This window comes from Chrysemys picta, chromosome 4 (genome assembly GCF_011386835.1).
Source record: "Chrysemys picta bellii isolate R12L10 chromosome 4, ASM1138683v2, whole genome shotgun sequence".
NCBI classification, from domain to species: Eukaryota; Metazoa; Chordata; order Testudines; family Emydidae; genus Chrysemys; species Chrysemys picta.
The window spans coordinates 19,828,732-19,855,136 of record NC_088794.1 but is presented as its reverse complement, the minus strand read 5'-3'; the positions used below and the strand labels follow the sequence as shown (position 1 = coordinate 19,855,136).

General features: G+C 45.4%; 2 protein-coding genes and 1 long non-coding RNA gene across 7 annotated transcripts in view; 1 reads left to right on the top strand and 2 right to left on the bottom strand.

Annotated features, from left to right (window-relative positions):
* The window catches only part of DSTYK (dual serine/threonine and tyrosine protein kinase), a 59,582-nt gene extending 55,455 nt beyond the window's left edge, over positions 1 to 4,127 (bottom strand). For 3 of the 4 annotated variants that reach the window (XR_010600389.1, XR_010600390.1, XM_005306418.5), the window contains exon 1: positions 3,596 to 4,127. Coding sequence is in view for 1 of the 4 variants with exons in the window: in XM_005306418.5 (XP_005306475.2) it covers positions 3,596 to 4,112 (517 nt within the window). In the remaining 3 variants the exon portion in view is untranslated. Of the gene's footprint in view, positions 1 to 3,096; positions 3,236 to 3,595 lie in introns of those variants that run through there. The other variant, XM_005306420.5, reaches the window with a different exon arrangement.
* Positions 4,128 to 8,333: 4,206 nt separating this feature from the next.
* LOC135982906 (uncharacterized) lies at positions 8,334 to 24,849 on the bottom strand. Its single transcript, XR_010600391.1, has 3 exons — positions 24,715 to 24,849; positions 8,863 to 8,962; positions 8,334 to 8,459 (listed from the first exon to the last, which is right to left on the bottom strand). It is a non-coding gene; the product is annotated as an uncharacterized LOC135982906 (long non-coding RNA).
* TMCC2 (transmembrane and coiled-coil domain family 2) overlaps positions 11,819 to 26,405 on the top strand; it is a 74,495-nt gene continuing 59,908 nt past the window's right edge. Inside the window, exons 1-2 of one of the 2 annotated variants that reach the window (XM_005306421.4) lie at positions 11,819 to 12,054; positions 12,397 to 12,630. In XM_005306421.4, the coding sequence (XP_005306478.2) occupies positions 12,439 to 12,630 (192 nt within the window). In that variant the 5' untranslated portion in view covers positions 11,819 to 12,054; positions 12,397 to 12,438. Of the gene's footprint in view, positions 12,055 to 12,300; positions 12,631 to 26,405 lie in introns of those variants that run through there. The other variant, XM_065591525.1, reaches the window with a different exon arrangement.

Here is a 26,405-nt window from a genome sequence, read left to right as displayed (position 1 = left end):
TAAGGTTTCGCGTGCCAGTAATACATTTTACGTTTTTAGAAGGTCTCCTTCTATAAGTCTATAACACATCACTAAACTATTGTTGTATGTAAAGTAAATAAGGTTTTTAAAATGTTTAAGAAGCTTCATTTAAAATTAAATTAAAGTGCAGAGGCCCCCGGACCGTGGCCAGGACCCGGGCAGTGCGAGTGCCATTGAAAATCAGCTCGTGTGCCGCCTTTGGCACGCATGCCATAGGTTGCCTACCCCTGCTCTAAGCACTACTAGTGCCATAGCACTCAAGTCCTGATTACTGCAGGGTTTCACTTCGGTACCAATTTTTAACACAGAGTTACGCAAGCCATCTTCTCTTCTTTTTAGTTTCCATGTGTATTTTGCAATTTGTTAATCATTATCCGGTGCAGTAGACACAGGGTTCCGTTTCATAAGGTGTACGTTACATAAGAGATATCTTAATTGATCTCTTTTTATCAGATGGAGCAAACAGCTTGCCCCATCACCACTGCCAAAAGGGGACCAGTTTTCAGTTCGAGTTATGGCAACCCTAAACAACCCTTACTCGGTTGTCTAGGGGGGTTTATTTTGCCATTTCTTTACATACAAGAGTAAAACCTGGTAGCATCTATAAACCCCTGATCAGAACCCCTGGGAGATTCCATTATGTAAAGACTCTATATGAAAACATGACGGCTAGTGAAGTCAGAAAGAGGAACAGCCAGAGTTTCGTACAAGCAGCATCTTTAACATTGAAGAAGACTAATGAGAAGCCTCTCTTTAGAAAGATTTTTTCCTGGTCATAAAACCACAGTAGAAATATCTTGATACACGTATATCTGTGACAATGTTTTGTTATTAAACCCAAGACACACAAACAGTGATGCTACAAACAAAGGTGTTCTCCTTTTAACAGTAATTAACATAATCCAAGCTTCCATCCTCAAGTTAATTTTGCTTGTATTGCTAGCAAAGAAATTAGTGGTCTTAGTGCTTGATGTACATTGGGTAGAGGAGACCTCCTTTCAATCTGTGATCAATCATTTGTCCATTACCAACAGCTTTAAGTGGTCACCCTCCTAATCGCCAGATGTTTTAAGGTTTGTTTTAGAAGTCTTTCAAATACACCTCTACCTTGATAGAACGCTGTCCTCGGGATTCAAAAAAAAAAAAAAAAAAAAAAAAAAAAAAAAAATCTTACCGCGTTATAGGTGAAACCGTGTTCTATCGAACTTGCTTTGATCCACCGGAGTGCACAGCCCCGCCCCCCGGAGCACTGCTTTACCGCGTTATATCCGAATTCGTGTTATATCGGGTTGCATTATATCGGGGTAGAAATGTACAACATGAAAGACAGGGCTCAGGTCCTACAACCAGCCAACCATTATTTTAACCTCCCTTTCCAATAAAACCAGAATGGCTGCAATTCAGCTTAACAGATACATTTGATATTGGTACAGAACAAGGTGAAGGCAACCTAACTTTTAGATAGCTTGCTTCCCAGTGGCTTATTTGGGGCCAGGTATTTCTATAAAGTTATTTTATAACATTGGCTGCCATGATAGTGTTCTTGAAAACAAGCTAGGGATAGGTTTGTTTGTTTTTTATTATTTTAAAGACCTCTTTGGATATTATGACCTTATAAACTTAGAAAGTAAATTAGAAGTGTAGCATTTCAGGAAGTCTCTCTCAACCCTGGACAATAAAGACACTAGTACGTTTTACTTCCTGATTTAACATGCAAACTCTGCAAGGCAAGTGCTTTCTTGAAAAATCAATAGGAGCTGTGCTCCTTGATTCCTAAGGCACTCAAAGTCTCTCCCCTCGGTTACAATTTGGTTCTACAAAACATGAGTTTGGGCACTAAAATATATATATATATTTTAAATATTTTAACCAGAAGAAAGCAGCCCCAAAATTTCAAATCTCACACAGATATCAGCTTTAGACACCTATGCTGGAAATTCTTAAGCACACGAAATAACATTATGCAAGCAAGTAGTTCCATTCAACTAAGTTGATTACTCACATGCTAAGGTAACATGCAGGACCATGACCTTAGCATGCATGCAACAGATGCTCATGTCTTGTCATAACTTAAGACCTTCTTACATCTACATCTGCAGGATGCTACACAGCCAGTGAACAAACTGCAGTTCTGGACCAGTCATTTATGCTAGATACATGACCACAGTAACCGCCCAGTGACTGCTTAACAGTCTGCTCAGGCATTCTTTGCAGCCTTGATATCTAAAGGACAAGTGAACTGACATTCAAAACTAGGTAGTCATGCAAGGGCTTAAGTTGGAATAATACTGGTGATTTGAAATTTTACATTGTTTTTCAAGCAATTTAAAAGGGGTGAAGTCCTAAAGTTTATGCCCGAAACTGAGAGGTTTTTAAACAAGTTTAACATCCAAAAGGAAAAAGTTTATATTACACAAGTCAAAAATACCACTGAATACAATTTTATTTGTATTTAAACATTTCTCCCGGAATGCTTGCAAACCAATGCTTTCAGTATTGTGACACTGCACAAATCACATCAAAGTTGGCTAAAACCAGAAGTGAAACTGATTGGTTTGTTTCCTATTGCCTGGGAAACTAAAAACAAAAACCACAAAAAACAGAATGTAAACAAAACCCATCAGTGGTAAGAATTAGGTTAAATTTTCAGAGTAGCCCTTTCAGTCTCAAGTGTTCTATATAGAACACATTTTATTTTGAGTGTGACCAATTTTAAGACTCACAATAATGATTTTTAGATCAGGATGTTTAATATTTGGTGCACAAGGCCTATTGAGCAAAAAAGTCTAAGAAAAACTTCATGTACACTTCAGGAATGACTTCTGAGTGCATGGAAAGGTTTATAAAGCGATTAATTGCAGTAGGTCCTTCCCATAAAGATATTCCCTGGAAACTGAACTTCTACATATCATAAAGAGGTTTGTACCATGGCTGTTCACAATTGCTCATAGGTAAAACAAAACAAAAGAAACATGGTTACTTCTGAGAGCTCTTACTGACACAAACGGCGTTGCACATAACCCATTCAATTTTACAGTAATTGCAAAACTGCCACCAATCAGCAGCCATACTCACCTAGCAAGAACCTCACCTCCTTTAAATCTGCCAGCACATCTCACCTTTTGTATCGATGCCCCCTTGTAACACAGTTTCCCTCTCCTCCCCAGTTCTCCACTGGACCTCAGCACGCTCAACCCTTTCCTCTTCACTACCGTATACATCTCTCCATATGTCTCCCCCACCCACAGCCACACTTTCTACCCCATTTTTGTTGCTCCAGCAGCACTTACACCAACCCCATAAACCACTTACCCTGCCCAGAGATCAGCCCTATGCTACCCCAGAATACACTGCCCCCCCGACCATGCCCCCCAATACACCACCCCCAACCCTCCCACAGTCACACACTCTGCCCCACAAATCCCCCACTGCTCCCTCCCTACACCCCACCCCTAAACCCAGCTGTGCTCTACACAGACCCCAAGCTCCCCACGGAGGCTCCACCCCACCCCTTGAGCTGCCCCTCCCCCGCCTCTGAACCCCACCCCATAGGTGCCCCCCTCTCCCCGCTTACCGGGCTGCAACAAGCTGCCGCTGGGGGCGCTGTCCCTAGAGCCGGGCGTGGGGAGGACAGCCGGCGGCGGCTCCCCGGGCCCGGGGGCGGCGACCACGATGGGTAAGGGCTGCCCCTGGGAGTACTTGATGTCGCGGAAGAACTTCTTGGTCTCCCGCAGGTTGTGCTGCAACCGCGCCAGGTGCCGGTTGTAGTGGCCGAAGCCGCGGCACAGCTCGCGGATCACTCCGCCCCCGCTGCCGTGGCCCCTAGTCGAGGGGGCTCCTCCGCCGTCCATGTCCTCCAGGTCCGTTCCGCTATCCCAGCCCCACCCCGGCGGAGACTCCGCCGCTGCCAGGCTGCAGCCTCGGCCTCCTTCTCCGCGAGGGAACAGCGCCCCGCGGCCGGGCCCCACCGCCTTCTTCACTGGCAGCGCCGAGCCGAGCCGCACTGCGCACGGAGCGGAACCTTTATCCGGGCGCCGCGGAGGGAAGGGGGAGGCGGCGGGGGGGAGGACCCCCGAGCCGCTGTGCACCATGGGGATGGTAGTCCTCTGCCTAGGGTGTGTGCATGTCTGACGCAGGGCACTGTGGGAATTGTAGTCCTCTAGTGGGGACGCGTTTGCTGTGGCTATTGCCCAAGGTGCACCATGGGATGTGTAGTCCTTTGCAATAGGATTCCTGACCAGCTCCGGTTAAAGCGCTGCATAGCTGTCGCCACGCCCCTTTGGGAAGGGTGTTCCTCCTAGTTAGGGTGACCAGACAGCAAGTGTGAAAAATTAGGATGGGGGTGTGGGGGGGGGTAATAGGAGCCCATATAAGAAAAAGACCCAAAAATCAGGATTGTCCCTATAAAATTGGGACATCTGGTCACCCTCCTCCTAGTGCAGGGCCAGCCTCTTCGTGTGGGGGAGAGACCCCTGGGGGAGGGGGGTACATCATCCCCTTTCTAAGGGGAGAGAGGGCAGATCCCCTTGCTGTGGCGAGAGACCCCTATGGGGGGCACATCCCTTTTCTATGGGGAGAGAGGGCAAATTCCCTTTCTATGGGGACCTTTATAACCTCTAGTTATTGGGACAGGGGGGTAGAAGGACACTTTCCCTACGGGCATGTTACCAAATATTTTCAGTACCAATAAACTTTTTTCAGCACTAGTTTTGGACCAGTGATAAAGAAATATTAATTGGGTCTCATGTAATGATGATAAAACTCACTCATTTTTGTTTTTAATTCTCACTCACTTAGATTGCCTAAGTTTGACAACCCGAGGTCTTACAGTTCATCTCAGAGTTGATATTAGCACAGATCTGAAAGGGGAAGGTTTCACAGTAGTTTCTATCGTTCTGCCTGGCTTCTAGCCAGATCTGTCAGTCATTTACTCATTTTCAAGGCACCTTCACCCAGAATTGAAAGATACAAATAATTAAAAAAGAATGACATCAAGAATGACAAAGATGGTCTAATGGTGATGACCACCCTTTTAAAAAATATTTTTTTAAATTAAAGTTATTATTTATTGCCAAACCCATCTACAGTTATTTATGTCCGAGACCTGGACAGGTGTAAAGCAATTTCCACAGGTTCCCTACCTTGTAAAGAACAATTTGTTTCTTTTACAGTATTCCATTGCTGTCTTGACATATTGGTAATACCATGTAATTCATTTTCCATTTACTCTTTCTGCTTTAGCATTTAGCTTTTTAATATTTCTCCCACTCCCTGTCAACATTATAGTTCAAGAATCTGATCCTACATTCCTTGTAAACCCAGCTCCATGGGGCACCTGCTCTCTTTGCTCCTTCTTCTGCCATGTGGTTAGAGCCATCTTAGTAACTTGTCAGTATATTAATGAACAAACTGGTTTTACTCTTATATTTGTGGATTCATAAGTATTCGGCCTAATGAAAATGTTTGCAAGCTCCAGAAGTTTCACAGATGTTAGCACACATGACTACTGGTAAGTGTATTCATTTTTCATCATTCTCCAATTTAAAAAGTTAATTAAATCAAACAGGAGAACAGTACCATGTGACTTAGACAATCAATTACACATATAACCAAGAATGAATAGCTGCAGTGAATCATTGCCAGACAATTCAAAGGCTAAAAATTGTCCATCCAAACTCTTTAGTGCTTACTTACCATTAACTAACTTGTTCACTGTAGCGGAAATCAGTTCATGAATGGTTCACAAGCAAAACAAAGAGCTAGATTTGCAGCTAATATTAATGGCAATGAAGAATTCAAATCGCTGTATTGATGATGCTGAGTTTGGAAAGAGGTGGCTCAAAACCCATTTGGAGTGTGATGCACTGTTGCAAACTCCAAATGCTCAAAAATCATGACTCAGGCTCCCCAGATTAATTAGATTGTCTTAGAAATCATGAGACATACAAAAAAAATAATTGTGAGGTTCTTTTTGTCTTCTTGTTTCGCAACCTTTAGGGTGCACGTGGGTCCCCCTCTCAAGCTTTTCTCTGCAACCCAAGGGCCAGAAATGTACTTTTTAAACGAAAGTTGAGATTCTCACATAATTGTGTGTGTTCAGCTCAAACAACATCCTGCGAGACTCACAATAAAATCGTGAGTGTTGGCAGCACTGATGATAGCGGTTACTGAGGGGAGTCGCTGATAAGAGTTGGCAGCACTTCGAGTTTTCTCCTTCTCATTTCCAAATGATAGGCCTTGCAAGGGATGGGGAATAGGGTCTGAAGTGGAAATTAATTCTACTTCCTCCAAAACAAAAAGCAAAACAAAACAAAAACCCCTTTCTGACCTCCCTTGTTTTCAGTGACATGCAAAAAACAAACTGCATGCTACTTTTGGGACCAGAATTCTGTTTTCAGCGGATTCCTTAAAGTATCTTTTCCCATCATAAAAACAAAATGTAGTAGGGCTATTCCATGCACCCAGGCACGTGTCCTGTGAAAAAGTACATCATTGTCCTAAGGACACTGTATAACAGCATCTTCAAAAGACACCACTGTATTTGCTATGGTGTCGTTGTCCACCAAGGCTGTTCTCAGTATTTAGGGCCAGATTCTGATCTCAGTTACCTGGTGTATATCCAGAATAACTCCACAGATTTCAAAGATGTTACCCCAGATTTACACTTATGTAACAGAGCAGGATGGCCCATTTCCCATCTGAAAAAAAGAAAACAAAACCCCTTTATGCCTTCTCCACATTTTCTTGATCTCCTTCCATGCCCTTCGGCCCTTATGGTCTCTGTTGAGCTGAAATAAGTGATTTGTGAACAAATTATCCATAGCATTACATTCGATTTTTATGTGCAAGAATGTGGTTCCCTTTTGATATATCATTTCCTGCTGATAAAATGCTATTTAAACGTGCCCTCCTCCCTACTCTTAACCTTTCAGTCACAAGATCAGCTTAAGCTGCACTTTTCAACTGCCACGGTCACTTTCCTCTCCCCAATTCCTTTTCTTTCCCAAGATATTGAGCCAAATAGTTGGCATTGTCCATGAGCAGAATTTTGGAAGGCTGTATCCCAGAAAGGGGCATGGCCCTCTTTGCTGTGCATGCTAAAAGGGCTTATGGTTGAAGGGGCAGATGAATTTGATGCTGCTATAGTATGGTCATACTTCAGAGAGAGAGAGAGAGAGAGAGAGAGAGAGAGAGAGACTGACTGAATAAACTAACTTGCAGTTTTTTTCCTGAGAAAAGAATGGTGGAAAATATCTTCAATGTAATTATTGACTGTTCTTTTAAAATCAAATACATTTTGTTGCCTTGTGGTTGATAAAAATAAAGGCAGCAGATTGTATCTGCACATCACCATAATATATAGATGCTAGCATTTCAATCACATCTATATATTCCATGCTCTTTCCTGGCATCTGAGCTGCTGAGGCCACAATACCCCTCAGAAAACTCCTAGCCGTTGTTTGAGTGTGGTGATCCTTTTCCAAGACTGCAGAAACTGACCATGGCTCCACAAAGCAAGAATCCCACTACAGCTCCACAAACCAATGAGATGTACTATACATCAGGCTCTTTAGGATCAGATACAAGTCAGTCTACGTTTGACTTGATCTGTGGTATCTCACACAACAAAGGGCGCTTGGCATCTTTCAGCGGATGAGAGTAGAGAAGAAATATTGAGCCCCCATTGCAAATGGATGTCCTGATCCCGCTTGATCTCTGGAGTGCCAGACAGAGCTAATTGGCACAGATCCCACAGACGCTGTTTCCAGTCACATGGAAAATGTGTCTAATAAATAGCAACTTCTCCTTCGCACAAACAATCCTTTATTTTCCCATGTGTTTATTTTAAAAAGATATGCCCAGTTGCTAGGATTTTATGAAAACAGTACAACGTTCTTTGGCGACGTCAATTGTTTATGGAGGCTGGAATAGTTCACAAAGGGTGAAATTCTCCCAGGTGCAAAGAGATGGCATGAGGCCTGTCCACCACTGAATCCCATTTAAGTCATATTTTGAGGGTTCAGGTGTCACGTAAGTGGTACGTATGCTTTTTGCTGGCCTTCTGCACAGGGAACTTCACCAATATACTGTATCTTCAGTGTTTAGTCCAGATCATGCAGCCATTGGGCCTGATGGTTAGAGGTGGAATGATGGACAATTGAGGCAGCAGGTGCGCAGTACTTCTCATGATCGGGGCTATAGTGTGATAATGCTGTGCTGTTTAGTGGTTAGAGCAGGTGCCAGGGAATAAAGGTTTGTGGATTCTGGTCCTGGTGGTACCATGGCATCACTGAGTGACTGTACACAAAATTACTTCCCCATCCTGTGCCTTAGTTAAGTTGCCTGTAAAATGAATATAACAATATGTAGCCCACAGGTGTTGGGAAGCACATCTGGTTAATGTTTGTAGACTCCTTTCAGATCTTCAAATGAAGGGTCTGTAGGAAAACAATGTATTATAGTTTGCTTAAGTTTTATACCTTAAAATGAAAGAAAACTCCCGTGTTTGTGAATTTATCAGTCAAAGCTTAATCCCACTCACGAGAGATTAGCCTCGACACCCAAAAAAACCTACTCCGTACCCACGGCAATAAAAGGGCACCTTTGTTCGTTAAGGTTTTGTGTTTGACAAAGAATAACGCAGGCATGCTGAACCTCAGGCAGATGAACTAATGTGCTTATGGAGCTATATCAGGACAGAGTAAAAATAACTCTTTGCAGAAATAGTCCAAGCAATAAGACCACCTACTGGATCACATCTGCTCTGTGCTGAAACAACATGCATCAGTCAGAAACAGAAGATAAGAAAAATGCTGCAGACAAGATGAGAAGCTTTCATACCTGTCACGATCCATTTTCATCTGAGCTTTTCCTTCTTGATAAAACAGGACATCTGTGAGCTACCCAAACCATTTTGTTTCATTAGGGTACATCAAATTACCTGTAAGCATTCAAATAAGATATCGTTAGAAGGCCATGTTCTGAGGCTCTTCATTATTTTTTAGCTATTGAAGTCATTTTTAGCCATTGTACAGGAATAAAGGCTGAGCTAAATATGGCTAAGAACTTCAGGGTTTGGTTATAACATCTTCATTTATCCACTGATACATAGAATCAGTACTACTACTGAATGTTACCATTACTAACACTGAATAGCTTCTTTCATCCAAAGATCTCCAAGTGTTTCAAACGCTAGGCCTCTTCCCTTATTATGCAAAACACCCAGCACTCACTCCTTACCCAAGGAGGCAAACCTACCCCAACCACAAGGCAATTCTATAACTCCCTGCCCCCTTCAACAGCCACTTACAGTATCTAGAGAAATAACACAGATAAGATTGAACAACATAATTTTCTTATTTAAACTGCAGAAATAGGAACACTGCAGCATCTTTAGCTGGACACAGACACTTTTAACATTAGATATCCCAGTGTATTTAATGCAAATCTTTAGACCCTTGCAAATTAAATAATTTTTCTGGCCACTGACAAATCCATAAAAAAAACATCCAGGCTGGTCAAATACCGGCCAGGTGTTCACCTATCCTGCATACTTTGTGCATCCAAACTCCTGTTGACTTCCCCCCAATGAGTGACATCCCCCTTTTACAGAGAGGCTAAGTGACTTGTCCAAGGTCACATAGCAAGTCATTGGCAGAGAAAGTACAGCCCTTTTGAATCCACAACCTGGGCTCTAGACCGGGGTGGGCAAATTTTTTGGCCAGAGGGCCACATCAGGGAATAAAAATTGTATGGCGGGCCATGAATGCTCACAAAATTGGGGTTGGGGTGCGGGGGGGAGGGCTCTGGTTGGGGGTACAGGCTCTGGGGCTGGGATCAAGGGGTTTGGAGAGCAGGAGGGGGATCAGGGCTAGGGCAGGGGTATGGGGAGAGGCTCAGGGGTGCAGGCTCCAAGCAGCGCTTACCTCAAGCATCTCACAGAAGCAGCAGCATGTCCCTTCTCCAGCTCCTATGCGGAGGTGCAGCCAGACGGCTGTGCACACTGCCCCATCTGCAGGCACCGCCCCGCAGCTCCCATTGGAGTGCCCAAGGGGGCCATTGGAGTGCGTAGGAGCCGGAGCATGGCCATGCCATGGCTTCCAGGAGCCCCATAGTGCAGCCCCCAACCCAGCACCCCAGCTAGAGGGGGGCCAAGCCGGGTGGTCCAGCCCCCAACGCAGCACCCCGGCCAGAGTGGGGCTGAGCTGTGTGGTCCAGGCCCCGACGCAGCGCCCCGGCCGGAGCACCGGAGCAGGGCCGAGCTGCGTGGTCCAGCCCCTGACCCTGCTCCCCAGAGGGAGCTGCAGGCCAGCTTAAAACGGCTCGCGGGTCATAGTTTGCCCACCCCTGCTCTAGACACTACACCATGCTCCTGAATCATTAGATCAATAAGAGGTTGTCGTAGGAACATAGGAATTGTCAGACTGGCTCAGACCGATGATCCATCCAGTGCATTACCCGGTCTCTCACAGTGATCACTGCCAGATGTTTCAGAGGAAAATGTAAGAACCCTGCAATTAGCAGATGTTGGACACACTTTTCTCATATAGGTCTCATGCTGTTCAATAGCTAGAGATTGGCTTAAACCCAGAATAATTTATGATTAAATATGGTTATAGTTACACTAGCTGTTAACTCATCAGAATGTATGCATGTTTGGTGCTACTCTGTCCTCTTCTATCACTCTCCCCTTCTGTTCGCCCCTTCCTCACTCATCCAGCCTTTCTCCCTAGTTCAATGAATTCACGTTCAGACAACTGGTGGTGATAAAACGTAGTAAAACATTTGTAACAAAATACAAAACTGAACAGTTCAAGAGTTCCCCCCCCCCCCAATTTCCTTTCAAGGGTAAAAATTGGCCCATCTTGGCAAGAAAATTTTGCTTTATTCACAGTTTTGTTTTAAAAAATGGCCTCGTTTTCCACAGAAAATAAGCCAGTCTTTGAAGAAAAGCAAGCCAATCTCTTTGGGGGTGGTGTGTGTGTGTGTATGTGTGAAGATGGCTGTCTCATGAAACACAATATGAAAAAGTGAAACTTTGTGTGGTTTGGGTACAAAAAAAGGCATTTCATTCAAAGTGAGACTGATGCTCAATTTTGTATTTTTCAGTGTCTATGTGTGCAGTAAGATGGGAGCAAACGGGCACAAGAAATTCCACGCAAGAAAAATTAAGAATTTCAGGCATCTCTTGAAAACAACCATTGTGCCAACTGTCTTCTTGGTTTTTCCTTTGTCGATGCAAGACATGTAGGAGCGTGGCAAGCTCTGACTGCGCAATTGTTAAGTCTCTGTGTGTGCACGCATGCAGGTACATGCATCTTCAAAGGCACCCCCCAAAAATCTCTTATGGGAAATGAAGTTTACTAAGTTGCAACACTCAGAGGTGAAATAAATAAATAAAAGGGGAAGCTCTGGCCAGCAATCAGAGAATAGCATGCTAGTGGGAGGAGTTTCCATGGCAATGAAGAGGTGACTGTTCCACTGCCGGTGCATCTGTCTAGCATCCACCACCCGCAGAAGTAGGGCGAGGTGGGCTCCTTTCTAGGGTCCACATTCCGGGAGCTTCCACTGGCTTCCCTCCCGCCTCTGCAGCACCCTGCCCGCTGCCGCCTGCACTGCAAAGCCGCAGCCCGGTGCAGCACCATTCCCACTGACAGCTCCTGGGGACGCGGGTGGGGAGAGGGAGAGGTGGAGAGCTGCCGGCCAACCGAGCTTGAAACGGGCTCTGCGATACGCCCCCTCCAGGCGCCCCACTCAATCCGCCAGCTCTGATTGGGCCGAGGCGGCTGTCCGTCAAGCTCTCAAGCCGGCTAGGTGGATGGGGTAGGCTGAGCCTTTTTGCTCCTCCCGAACAGGAGCCGCGGCAGCGCTTTGCGGTGGGAAGCGGCTCCTGGGCAGGGGGTAGGGGGAGAGAAGCAGCAGATGTCAAGGCGGGGCGGGGGCGCCGGGGGAGAAGAGATGCACCCAAGGCACGAGGATCTGCAGCCATGCAAGGCTCCAGTGTTTCGCCTCACTCGTTTTCTCTCCTGAACAGTGAGTAACAGAATCGGGGGAGGAGGGAGGAGGAAGGAAATGATTAATTGCATGAAACGTGCACCCTCCCAAAGCAAAAATACAGTCTCTGCGCACTGCACCCCATGCAGCTGAATTAGAGGAGAAAGTTTGGGGGTGGGTGGGTGGGTCAGAGACTCTCTCCTTCCCCTCCAACCCATGCAGTGAGTTTGGATAAAGGATTCTCCTCCCCAGCCCCTGTCTGTGGCCTGCCTTCCTCTCGCAGGTAAAGTGAACTTGTCTGGGCACTGACCAAGGCTCCTCTGGTTCCTCCCCACCCCCCTTTCCTGCTTTTCGTTGACATTTCTCTGCCATTCCTTCAAGAAGTGGAAGTGCAAAATCGCCCTCCCACCCCACCTCGTCAGCATGAAGAGGTGCACATCGGATGAGCTGCAGCAGCCGGAGGAGGACTGTGTTGGGGCTGAAGATGCCCCCAACCTGGCTGCCATGGATGCGAAACCTGGGGATTGCGCTTCTGCTCTGTCAGATTCGGGCACGGCTGTTAATCCAAACCCTGCTCCCCATCCTGTTCCCCGGAGCAAGCCTCCTGATTTAAAGGTAAGCCTCCCAGCTGGTATTACAAAGGGAGTTGGGTTTTTCCTGTATGCAACTGGAACCAGAATTCCATTCAGTGATTCTTATGTGGCTTATTATTGACATGGGAACTTGACTTTCTACTTTAATAGTTATGATTGACATGACAGCAGTATTTTCTTCAAGGTCTCCCAGATTGTACCCACAGAGATGTGTGTATTGGTATTTTAGGTGTTTATAAGCCTGTTCACCAAAACTTTGATTATTAAAAAAATAAAAGGGGAGCTTGATATTGGGTTCAGCTTTGTGGAGATTATGTGATCTGCTGAGCAATGGTACTGGATAAAAATCCTCTGGAAGGGTTTGCCACAGACTGGCTAGTGCTTGCAAGAGACAGGATGGTGCAGTGGGTAGAGCACTGGGCTAGGACTCCCGAGACCTGGAGTCTCTTCCTAGCTCTGCCACTGGTGTGGTGAGTGACCCTGGCCACACCACTTTACTTTTCTGTGCCTCTGTTTTCCCTTCTGTAAAATGGGGAGATTGGGAGTTGCCTCTGCTGTAAAGCACTTTGCAACCTACAACTGATAAGTGCTGTATAATAAGAGCTAGGTATTATCGTTACTAGAGCATAAGTTCTTTAAGCTCGAATTTGCAGTTGTCTTAGCATAAGGGGGCCTTGGTTTTGATTGTAGGTGCTACAGGTGATCGTAAGGCTGTGGTTTATGGGACATGAAGAGCAAAGGGATAAGTGTTGTGAGTTTATAAATTGATGTTAGTCTTCTTTTAAGAGTCAGGTCTGAACAGTCCTACACCAGCTTCTGATTTAAAGGGGGTTATACTGATGTCATGGAGATCAGAATCTGGCTTTGTGCCAAACATAGTCAGAAGCTGTGGCTTATGTAGGCCTTTCTTGAAGGATGAGGGAACGTGGTAGGGCCTTTGTTCTGCAGAAGAACTCAGCAGATCACATTAAATAAAACCCACAGCAGCAGGTACTGCAGAGCTAAACTAGAGAAACACACATCTTGTCTGCTTTGATTAAAGGGCAGCTGCAGTTAGAACAGTGACTAGGTAAAAAGTGCCCCCTTCTCACTCCCCAGAGGTGTTCAGGTCACACTTACATACTGACACCAATAGGTTTTTACTAGCACCGCAAAGCTGGTACAGCTCTGGGAGAGAGAGAGAGATGGGATCTGTTTTGCCTTGTACATCACCATTGGAGCTGCTGGCTAATCACTTCCGATTTGTCACTGGCAGTGATGCAAGAAGCAGAAAGGGCACTGCTGGAGGTCCCAGGTGGAGTTTACAGCCTGACATTTAGCCAAGTCCCCCTTTGATTTGAAACATGAGCAGTACTGATCAGTAGTCATTGAAAAAGGGGGATAAATAGGAAATCTGATTTAGTCAGAATATTAGCCTCTGCAAAAATAAAGTAACTGCACTTCAAAAATCTCCATGCACTACTGTATATTTCACTGCCTCTAAACCATGTTCTCGTCTCTAGGTTGATAAAGTAAGGCATTCATCATAATACTTAACTTATAGTGCTTTTCATTGATCAGTTTCAATGTGCTTTACAAAGGTGTGCCAGTAGCTGCAAATGGAGAAACTGAGACCCAGAATGCCAGGGGCTCAGTTTGTGTAAATCATTGTTTCATTGGCTTATTATGAGAGCTACACTGAATTATACCTGCTGATGATCTGGCCCAGAGAGTTTAAACAACTTGACCAAGTTCACACAGTGAACCATGAATGGTACCTAGGTGTCATGGCTTCCAGTCCACTGCTTCAGCCATATGCGCCAATGTCTGCCAGTCACCCAAAGGCAGATGTGAAATGAAAATGTCCATTAGGTTGTTTAATGTTCATTGTTACACATGCTCATTCTTGGAGTTGTGGAGCTCTCTGCTGTTGGCTCTTTTCAGCTGCTGTTGTGCTTTAGGAGTTACTGAAATGACCTGCACCTGTCACTGCTGCCCTATAAACAGCAATGAATGAAGCTGTTAAGAGCTATGTGTAAGACAGATGACCAGAGCCCCCAGTGGTATGCTTTTAGAAGCATGTTCACCTGGCATGCAGCCTCACTCACCCTGAGCACTTCCAAAGTAGCACTTGCTGGCTGACTCCTTTGATGGACACTTGGTCTTCTGCTCGTGTGGCAATTTGAGCAGCTCCATGCACGCTTGAGCCAACTGCTCAGCTGTTCTGATTGCGCCTGCAGTGAATGGTGTTCATGCTGTAGGGCCAAAGGTGGGGGTCAGAAAAATGTGAGGAGAGAAGGCAACATAGGAGGAGGGACCAGGGAAACAGAGCAGAGGCTGAAGTGGGTGGGAGGACCCCCCCTAAAGAGAGGAAGGGGGAAAAGCAGGCAAGAGAGGAGGGGATGGAGAATAGTTATGGGAGGTAAGAGGATGAGAGAATAGATCCAACAGGGAGAGACAGCGGGGCAAGCTGCCCCACACCATCCCCTGCTAATTCATCTCATCCTGAACCGGAGCAGCCACTTATAAGGGCTGAGAGGGGAGATCAATCTCAATGGCTTATTTAGCCCTTGGCTCCTGTATTGAGACTGCCGGCTATGCTAATTATGGTGGCTTTGTGCTGTGGACTGAGACCCATCCCTCCAAATAATCTGAGGATACTGATCAGATGTTAACTTTTGGTCACCAGTGGCTTATGCTGCATTTGTGCTGGCAACCTGGAAACAAAAGGCTCCCTTCTGTTCTCACTAGTCCCCTTACTTCCCTGGTCCCCCTCACTGAAAATGCATGGCAGATTTTCTTTTACAAGTATTAATCCAGTTCTTTTGGTATGAGCAAGCTTCTCATGACCAAAAAAAAAAAAAAGTCCTGGCAAGAAGCAGAGCAGATGTGGGACACAATTCTGCTTAAAATTATGTTGGGTGGTAGATATTTCTGAGCTCTGCAGCAAAAAGGCTGAATCCATACAAAATACTGCAAAAGAAAGCATTCAGGTCTTTTACTATAAGAGACAGTAGGCTGGGTGTTCTGGGGGGGGGGGGGATGTATCATAAAGGCATTTTACTCCTTAGATCTCATTCCTGCCTTTCCCTAGGCAGCTATGATCCAAGTATATTCTCTCTCTTTTCCCCCCCATAATTGGATGAATTTGATGGCCACAGAAACCAGGGGCTGAATGTTTAAACCAGCCAGGGTTTTGATCTAAAATCATCACCCCCTCAATCTTCATGGTCCCTTTCTCTCCCCTTGGGTTTGACCTTGGAAGTTAAGAGCAGCTGGGAAGCTGAAGGCTTCATCCTGAGTTGCACTCCTCTCCTCGGGCCTGATCGCAAGCCCGTGGAAGTCAGTGGAAGCTCATTGACTTCAGCGAGCTCTAGAACAGGCCTCTTTTGCGCTGCTCCCATGTGCGAAGGGAGCAGGAAGCAGCCAGATCCCCGCTGCTCATTCCCACGCTGCTGCAGGGGAGTTCTGCAGAGCCAGTGTAGACAGCTCTGGCACCACACCCCCTCCTGGGGCAAGGGGAACGGCCAGAGTACACTGTGCTATGGCAGTCTCCAGCTGGTGGGGAGTCCTTTGGAAGCCTTTGCCAGCTGGCATAGATTAGAGCAGTCCCTGAGCTGGACATCGCTGAGATCTGGGCTTGAAGCTGACAGTGCCTGGGTGCAACTCCCAAGGGAATCAGAGGCAGCTCCCTGGCTGTAATGGAGGAGACAGTTTGGGCCTAGAGTGAGATCAGGATCAGACCCCTTGCAAACAGAGTCTGATCCAAAGCACATTGGAGTCAATGGAAAGACTTACAATGGCTTCTGTGGGCATGGGCTCAGGTCTGTGGAGCCCAACTCAGTTGGAACCTAGACTTTTACTCAGGAAAAAATGCTCATTGGGGCCAAACCCTGAACTCTTTACTCAGCTTTTACTCTTGCTCTTTTATTCCTTATTCATGTGGGTCTGTGTTTTTGGCACCTGCCAGGAGTCCCCCTCTTCCACATCCCCCTCCTAGAGAACCTTTCAAGGCCCCCCATTGCAGTTCCAGCCAGAGATGATGGATGCTCCTGACCCATGGGTTGCCCAGAGAGGGAGATAAGACTTTTCCTTCCATCCCCCACAAAAGCCATCACCCCCATGTATGTTGGAATTCACTCCCTTGCATCAGCCATTTACATGCATTTTTTGGTTTCAAAGCACACTATGAAGGTAAGTTAAGTCCCCACCAGTTACCTGAATGTCCCTGCGGTCAAATAGCCTGAACAGAAGCACTTTAGTCACTGGAATGGTCTGATTTAATCAAATGCTGCTTGGCTCAAGGCACAGATTTTATATGGAGATATGCCTCTCTCATAGAACTGGAAGGAATCCCAAAAGATCATGGAGTCCAGCCTCCTGCCTTCACTAGCAGGACCAAGTACTGATTTTGCCCCAGAGCCTGAAGCAGCCCCCTCAAGGATTGAACTCAACCCCAGGTTTAGCAGGCCAATGCTGAAACCACTGAGCTATCCCTCCCTCCAATCTTTCCAGTTCCCTCTGCCTCTCACACATACAGAGGGGATTGTGCCGCATGACTCCGGCTAATGTCAACCACCGTTTCAAAAGCGTGGGGGTGTGAGTAGGTTCTCTATAACAATTCACACTGCTCAGAGGCAAGAACTCCAGGCAGTTAATTAATAATGATGACGTTTTCCTTCCATATCATGTTTCAACCAAGGATCTCAAATCACTTTACAAGTGTTAATAATTCATGCTCACATAGCTTGGGGAGGTATGTCTGAATGATGATGATCATCATTTCCCATTTTACAGATTGGGACACTGAGACAGGAAGTGTCCTGCCTAAAGTCACACAGCAAGTCAGGAATAGAACACAGGGGTCCTGTCTCTAAGTTCCCTGCTATAAGCAACTGACCACACTCTAAATCAGTTGAAGTCTTGCTCATTGGGGGTGGGGAGGCATGGAATAGATTAACAGGGTGGCACACAAGTTCATTTCACAAGTCTGGTACATCTGGAGGTTCTGGGTTCAAATGTGAATTACATCACAAATGATGTGTGAGTGGTCTCAGCCTAATGCAAAAGTACCTTGCACTTGTGGGGCTGCAGTCTCTGTATGGGGAAGCCCTGTTTTCCTTTCCTTGCTCAGGATGGTGTTGCATTGACAGACTAGCAATTGGAGGAAGCTTGTACAGTGCTTCTCCATATCACCCTCTCGCTTTCATGAGCATTAACATTTCCATGCTTTCATTGTTAAAGGCCTCTCTGAGGCTTGCTGGCAAAATGTATCTACATGCCTTATCTAGGAGGAAGCCCCAAGTTAACTGAACCTTCCACAGGATTCCAGATCTCTTGGGCTCATCAGCATGCCCTTGTTCCTTCCTGTTCTCCTTTCATGCATCCTACCTCACACAAGATGAAATTCACCCCTGTGCAGTGAGCTGTCACAAAAACCTGTGCCACTAGAATCCCCCTTGAGCCTTCCAGAGAGAGCCAGGGGGATGGTGCACAGGTCTTGGGCTGCACAGGGGAAAATTTCACCCACATGGTCAGGTTTAGAACCATGAATCCCATTTACACATTATTCCCCCTGCTACTGCTCACTTTGAATGTCCCTTGCAGTGCAGGAACTCACCCTTGTCCATTAATAACATTCCATTGAAGCCAACAGTGTTCTGGATAGGTCTAGTACATTCAACAAGAGAGGCTGCATTCAGCCACACAACCAGGGCAATTGACCTGCTTAACCTAGGACAACGAAAATACAGGTGTGTTGCTGTCCTCGGGCCTCTGTGCTGGCAACAGTGCTTCGCGCCAGGTGCATTCAGCCTAAACATAACTGCTTGGATGCTGATGAATGTCGTAGGTAAGCCGGCCTTGCTTTCACCTCTCAGCGAGGAAAAAAATTCTCTTAATTTCTTTGGAGTCTGTTCAGAAAACAAATAAGTGACAGGAAAGGGTAAAATGCTTGTGGGTTGAGAGGAATTGCATTTCTTACCATACAGACCTAGCTGTTTTAATGCACAGGGCAGGAGATGGGGGCATGGCCAAAGTCTTAATTTCTTTGCAGCCCTTCTTCAGATTTCACTCCAAGTTTGGAGTTTCAGCAGGGTCACAGCATTATTGAAAAATAATTACAGGTGCCAAAGATTCTATTTTATATAGATTCTTATAGTGCGCTCATCACAGGAGTATCAGCACCTTCCAGTAATGCACTGAACAATGTGATTTACATCTGTCACGTTTGTTCTCTCATCCTCTTCCTGGGGGAGAAGTGTGCATACAGGAATGTCTTGTTTTGGATAATATATGTGTATACACCTATTGCTATATATTATTGTTTAAGTCACTGCCATCTTATTTTTCATATGAATGTGGTGCAGGTGAAAGGGAGCAGACGGCCGAGCACTGGCACCTGTCTTTCCAAAGGATAGGCAGGGCATAGGCAGCAGCAATATCCAGGGCCGACAAGAGGGGGGGGAAGCCTGTACAAATTATCAGGGCCTGGTGGTCCAGAAGGGGGCCCGGCTTCCCCCCCTCGTCGGCCCTGTTTAGCTAGTCTGCCCTTGCTGGGGGGCCCCCAAAAAATTTTTCACCGGGGCTTGAACCTGCTCTCGGCGGCCCTGGCAATATCTAATCAAGTTTCCATGTGGAAACATTGCCACTGTGTCCAATTGGTCATTGACATTTTGGAAGAGATCAGTGGTTCTGTTGGGGTTACCCATCCTCCAACTGAAACCTGCAGGAGGGAAGCAATTGAGCAACCAGCAGACGCTCAGAGACCATTCGAAGGATTTAATGGGGCCTGTTTGATTTTCCACTAGAGTTGCTAGCTATTCCTATATTAGCCTGGTCCCTGACCTCTCAGGGTTAGAGGTGAGTTGATTGTCCATGGACACGCAATCTGAAACAGTCTTAAAGAATTAAGTCTTCTATTTGGCATGATATTTGCCCCTGTGCGAGCACCAGCGTCTATATACCATTGAAGTCCCAACTGGGACAGGAGAGCAGCATGGCTCAATGGATAGATCACAGGTCTAGGAGTCAGAAAACCTGCATTCTGTTCCCAGCTCTGCCACAGATGTGATGTGGGAACCTGGACAAGTCCCGTCCCCTCTTTGTACCTCAGTTTCCCTCACAACTTTTGTCTTTCTGTTTAGCTCTTTGGAAAAGGAAGCGTCTCTCACGATGTGTCTTTACAGTGCCTAGCACTTTGGGGCCCCAATTTTAATTTTATTAAAGTAATAAAGTGGGACTTACGTGGTGTATGAAGACTGTGCTTTCGGCCACTGCAGCAGATCTTGAGTGAGAGATTTAAATATACAAAGGAATACACAACCAGGTTTGGATGACTGATAAGATATCTGAACTCCCAGCAGTCCCTTAGTAGTTACAAAATTCCTGTTTCTTCATTTGTGTTTGATAACATTTTAACAATTGGTTTTATCAATGTGTAAGTAGCTAACAGGAGAATAGGCTGAAGCACTATTTTTAATCCAGTACTGTTTTCAAATAAGGCAAAAACCTTTGATTTAACCCTGCCAAAGCTAGTAACAATTCAGGCCCGATTCTCCTGTTGTATGCACACTAGTGTAAACCAGGAGTAACTCCTGTGAAGTCAATAGAATCAAAACTAGTGTAAGTGAGAGGAGAATCAAGGCCTTTGTATTGAAAAAAGCCCAAAGCATGATTGCTAGATCTTTGAAACCCAAGAGATTTGTACATTAGTTACTTTTTGAAACAGTGGATTTTTGTTTTTTTAAACCAAACAGATTGCCATGGATTTTTTGGCCTTGATTCATAGATATTTTGGATGATATTCCTCTTAGCAAACTATGTTAAACTTTAGCATGAAGCCCTCAGAATCTTAATCCCTTTATGAAACAAAATGACTAAAGTCACCATAGTCTATAAACATTTATGATGGAGATTTTCAAAGGAGATTTGGCCACCCACGGACTCAGCCTATGTTGCTAACTTTTTAAGGGCTTTTGTTTTTGTTTGTTAAATTGGCTTATTCCGCTTTCTGGGCTAGCCATCTGTAAAGTTAAGTTTTGAAAAACAAAGCTGTTTTCTCTGACATTTGAGCACCAACCATTTCCCAACCTACTGCTAAACAAGAATCTAGTAAACAATTTTGGTGTTATTTTCTATTCCTTTCATATTAAAGTATATAGGGCCAAACCTTCAAGTCCTTACTGAGGCAGAACTCACTGGAAACAAGTGGAAGTTTTAACCGAGTAAAAACCAAACAAGGACTCAAATCTTTGACTCACGTGTATTTAAAAGCCATTTTTTTTTTAACGCTTATTTTGGTCAATTTCCTTGTAGATTCCTTTACTTTTACAAGATTTCAATGTAGCACTGAATCTGCCCCATCCAACACAACAATACCATGATCCTGACTTTCTCTGCATGCAGATCTCCTTTAAATTCCCTTGAGCATCCTGTGTGTAAAGCCCCTTGAAAATTTGGGATGATGTAATCACCAGGATGAATTTTTTTTAGGACAAGTTTTAGGCCAAAATGATTTGTTATGCTTAGAACCTACAGGGGACATGGGGGGGAGGGGGGGAGAAACACACCACCCAGACCAGGATTGAAATCCTGCCTCATTGAAATAAATGGCAAAACTCCCATTGACCTCAATGATAGAGGATCTCACTCCAGATACATACCTGATGTAAACTAGTTTAACTCTGTTGAATCTTTATAGCTATGCCAGTGTATATCAGTGGAAGATATGGGCCTTGTGTATCCAGTGGAAACATTGATATATAACCTGAACTCATAGATGCTGTCAAAGTAATCCTTCTTTTATTATCTCCCTCCTTCCTCACCTCCTTTTATTTTCTTTGTTACTTTTAAAGCATGCAAATTGGTCATTTCTTTTCCCAGAGAGCTTCTAAAGGGCAAACAAAGAATCTAAATCTACATTCTATCCTGATGGTAAAAATCTGTGGGTTTATGGTTATTATCTAATGCTGTCTCCGTTTCCATAGAGACTCTAAATAGAATAAACTTTAGATCACGATTTCCTGAAGTAGAGAAACAGCATAGTGGATTCGTTACATTTTTCTCAGATAGAACCTATGGGATATAATCTGCATTATGACTGGATAATGAGGGGATTAGAGTTTTTGTCCTATGGTGTAATTGTAGTGGCTAGTGATGTTGTATCAAAGTGCTCTAGTTATCACCCTGGTTCCTTGTAAATATCAGAAGCAGAACCATAATGGACTTAGACACTGGTTTATAAACAGGTTTTTTTTTTTTTTTTGAGGGGGTGGAGTTCTTTTTTTGGCCAGCCATGAAATATTGCAGTCATCTGCAAGTTCCTGTAGGATTTGTATTGCAAACACAGCTGCCTTTCCAGAATTCAGTGGCTTTTCTGGTTGACCACTTTGGCTAAAAGCAGCTCTTAGTTCTGAGCCCCCATCACATCTTCTCTTCAGGCAGGAGAAAATGTGAGTGTAGGCAAAAGTGATACATCAGCAGTCTTGGAGCAAAATCCTGGCCTCTCTGAAGTAACTAGTAAGATTCCCATTGCCTCCATAGGGTAAGGATTTCAGTCCTGCAGCCTGAAGTGCTCAAACTAATCACAAAGCAGGGATAGCACAGGTAGTGATGCAGAAGGCTTCCCTCACATTGTCCTGCCAACAAGCCTCAGGTCTGAATTGATATGGAGATGCTGCCCTGAGGGGAAAGAGGATAATCTAGCTACCATAGCTCATTCAGCCCCCTGCCAATGAGAATGGTGGGTTGTGAGATGGGGTCATCTGTCCTACCAGGAGCTGGACTGAAACCCACCAAGCCCATTTCACAGAGGCCTCTGAGCAGCCATCCCAGGGTGACCAGACAGCAAGTGTGAAAAATCGGGACGGGGGTGGGGGGGTAATAGGAACCTATATAAGAAAAAGACCCAAAAATCGGGATATCTGGTCACCCTAAGCCATCCAATGGCAGCAACCTTCAATCACCAGCTGGATATGAATTGGTGATGTGGAGGTTGAAGGCAATCAGCCAAATCCTGATCTCACTTAAACAGGTACAAATCTGGGCATTACATTGACTATTGGAGTCACTCTGGCTTTATACTGGTGTAACCAGGGAGTTTTCTACACCTGAAAATTAGTCCAGAATAAGGTAGGATGTGAATTTGCAAGCAGATTCTAAATCCGCTTTGTGGAACAAGAGTGCCTTATTCCAAATTAATAAGAGCATCCACACATGCAGTTAATTGGGAATAGCTATTCTGGAATAGCTCCCCTTGTAGAGCAACTTCAAGATCAGAATCTGGCCTGCTATATCCCATTACCAGTTCTTTTCTGTAGCCATTGCTAATGTTCAAGCAATGCATGACCAAACTGATACATCATGCAGAAAGCTTGGTTTTTTGTTTGGTTTTATAATCCACACATAGTGGCCACCCAGCTAATGTCAGAAACTGAGCACCTGTTTAAATCCCTGTAGTCTCTGGGCATGAATAAATGGGTGCACCATACGAGAAGAATGTCTTGGAGCAATTTTGTGCATAGTGTGATGAGCCTTTTGCAGTGTCCAGGTCACCTCATCCACCTGGACCACAAGCTACAGTTTAATCCTTCTAGGCATAGGCAATTGCAGTCTGCCTTTCCAGAAGAAAGTGGAAGATCACATTGGCAGAACTCCAGCCGTTTAATTTCTGGAGCATGTTGATCAGGACAGGTGGTGCGTTGTCATGCATTGGCAGTGAAGTTAAAAAAAAAAAAAAAAAAAGACACCCTACTAGTAACCATAGTTTTTCTAGCTAAAGAAACGGTTGGGCTTTTTTATTTTTATATTCTTTTCCTTTATGTTGCAATCATACAGTGAAGATTGTGGGGATTGCATGAATTTTTCAGAGAAAATGGTTAGCTGAGCTTACTTATTTTTGGGCCAGTTCCTGAGGTCCTTCCTTTGTTTTCACTCAGTCCCTTACCTGGGGAAAACTCGCATTGGCTTCTACTGGAGTTTGTTGAGTAAGCAAGAAGTAAAAAATAAAGGCCAGATACTCTTCTTCTTAGTGGGTAATGCTTTACTCCACAAGTATTCCCATTGACTTCAGTGGAGCCACTCACAGCTTAAGGTCCTGTTCAAGGGGGGCAAAATCCTCCACTGGTGTAAGTTGTCCTAGCCCCACTGAAGTCAATGGAGCTATGACAATTTACACCAGTGGAGGATCTGCCCTGAAATGAATAAAGGTATCACAAATAAGCACCTCCGGGGGTGGCTGATTGCCTTCAACAACAGTTTTGCCTGGGGAAGGCCTGCAGGAGTTGGTCTGTAATTTATAACATATTCTGCCTTGCAATGGGCATGGAGGAGTGGTAGCTGAGTTTTCTTCTGCAAGCTTAGCCATGGTGTGACAAGATTCTGCCTGAAAAGTGGGTTTCCCAGCTGGGCTCCGGGGGGGGGGGGGGGGAAATTAAACCCTAATCCTGCAGTCCTGACATTGCCTCCTTGTGCCTGCACAGATGATCTTTGATTTCACTAGCACTCTGTAGGGACACAGGGGTTCTCCTGTGCAGAGCGGAGAGCAGGATCAGGGCCTTAGCTGGTAACCCCTCCAAAGGTTCTGTAGAGAAACCTCACATATGTGTTTGATCATCAGAAATCATTAGGATGAACAGCCTGATTCATGTTCTTGGGGCTTGTGTTAAGAATAAGAATCTTTACAGGGCTGTGAGAAATTTTCACATTGACTAAGATTTAGCTTTTTTAAAAAAGCTATTCCTGTATATCCTAAACTGTTCTTTCCTTACAATGGAGCAGATTCTCTTCTCCACTTCTTGGCGTGGCTAAAATACAGCCAAGTGGTCAAACTTTCCTCACTGCAATACCTATGAAACACCCATGAAATCAGTGAATTTGCATAGGTGAAACTGGAGAATTAGTGCCTAAGTCTTTGGAAGGGGGCATTTAACAAGGCTGCTTACTGAGTAGTCCCTCAGTCAGAATTCCCTTTTCATCAGCCTCCCTCTCCAGGGCCCCTTACAGACCCCCCCTACAACCTCTTATAAGTCCTACAACCCTCTACTTGGGGCTGGTTTAGTGACCACAAACAGTTGAAAACATTTCCACCAATAAAGTCCAACACTGAAAACTAATGGATCACATTTACCTCCAGCTCTACACTGAGCTCTTCTTCCACAGCCTGTTCTTCATAGGATCACAGCTCATCACTGTCTCACCCTGAAACTTGACCTTATGGCTCTAACTATCTCCTCTTGCCAGAGAAGGCAGACTATATACTGCCATCCTCCAGTACACTCCTCCTAATTGGCTGGAAGGGAGGGGAGCCCTACCCCAGCCTTCATTACAAGGCTGCTGATCCCAAGCCCTTAAAGGAACAGTGTGCCGTTTTCCCCCCAGAACCACTTCCTCTCTTCCACTACCAGACCATTTCCCAGGCCTTTGTTCATTTCAGCTCACTGGAATGGGGCCTTCTGGGCACCTCTACTCTGAAAGGGCCAGTGTACCTCGCTACAGGCAGTATGCACAAACCTAGGGTGGGAACCTTGGTGGGGCTTTACAGAGCAGCCACTGTCTTATACATTGAGCGGAAATAAGCCACGGCCTTATACCTGAGTGTAGGGCTGGGATCTCGGGACTGTGGAGTTCTAATCCCAGCTCTGATTCTTATACCTCTGTTGCCTTGGGAGAGCCAGGTAGCCTTTCTCCATCTTGCTTGTCCTTCCTGTGAAATGGGATTAATGATTTAGAGATGCGCACTGAGGCTTACTTAGAAGTTCATAAGGCACCGGGTAAGTGCCAGCTGTTAGTATTACTGAGCACTGAACCACCTTGACTAGTCTTTTGTGCATTCCAGCTCTAGTGAAAGTGCAGGAACAGATATTTTGTAGAGCCACAGGGCTGTGATGCTAACAAGAAGCGAACGTCATATGGGAGCCATTCACAGCTGAGCGGAGTGGAGCAGCGACTCACCGTGTGTCCTTGTCATCTTTATAGAGATGCCAGATTGTTTCTGGCCTCTCTTCTTCCATAACCTTGCCTCATCTTGAATCGTAACTGGCTCCTTTCTATGAGAGCAAAGCCCACTGAATGGTCAGTGGCTGGTGCACTTGCTGTGCCACAACGCTGCCCTCCCTGACTGTTGGTGCTGTTACATAAGCGGATAGGGCTATCAGTCTAGCAGGGCCAATATCCTGCCTCCCATGGTGGCCAATGCATAGTGCTTCAAAGGAAGGAGAATCCCTCTGCCCAGATTGCCTGTTGTGCAGTGCTGTGTCTGGTAGCTAGAGGAGTAAACTCCTCCCTGACCCCTGCAAGGTGTATCAAAGCTAGGTTTGACTTAAATGTCTGCAACCTGAACTGGTCTGGAGGTTTGGCAATAGCAGCACTTTGTGCTGCTGTTCACAGGACTCTGGCATGTTCTTCTCACAGGCCTGCAGAACTTAGCACCTATTATCTGGGAAGAGCAAGCAGAGATAAGCAACAGGACTGCCACAGGATAGTGCAAATGAGGGAGGCAGTGGTAACGTTCTGCTAAAAGGAGGGGTTCAGGGGTGCAGTGGGGAACTGGATGAAAGGAAAGGCACTAACATTAGGATCTGGTTGGTTTTGCCTCCCAGGATGGGGAGAAGAGGGATCCTTATTGAAATGCAAGGAGGGCAGAGAAGACTTGCAAAAATACAGGGTGTCAAGGCTCCTTCCCCACTCTGAACTTTAGGGTACAGATGTGGGGGCCTGCATGAAAACTTCTAAGCTTAACTACCAGCTTAGATCTGGTCCGCTGCCACCACTCCCAATGGGCTAATTCCCTTCCCTGGGTAGCCTTGAGAGACTCTTCCA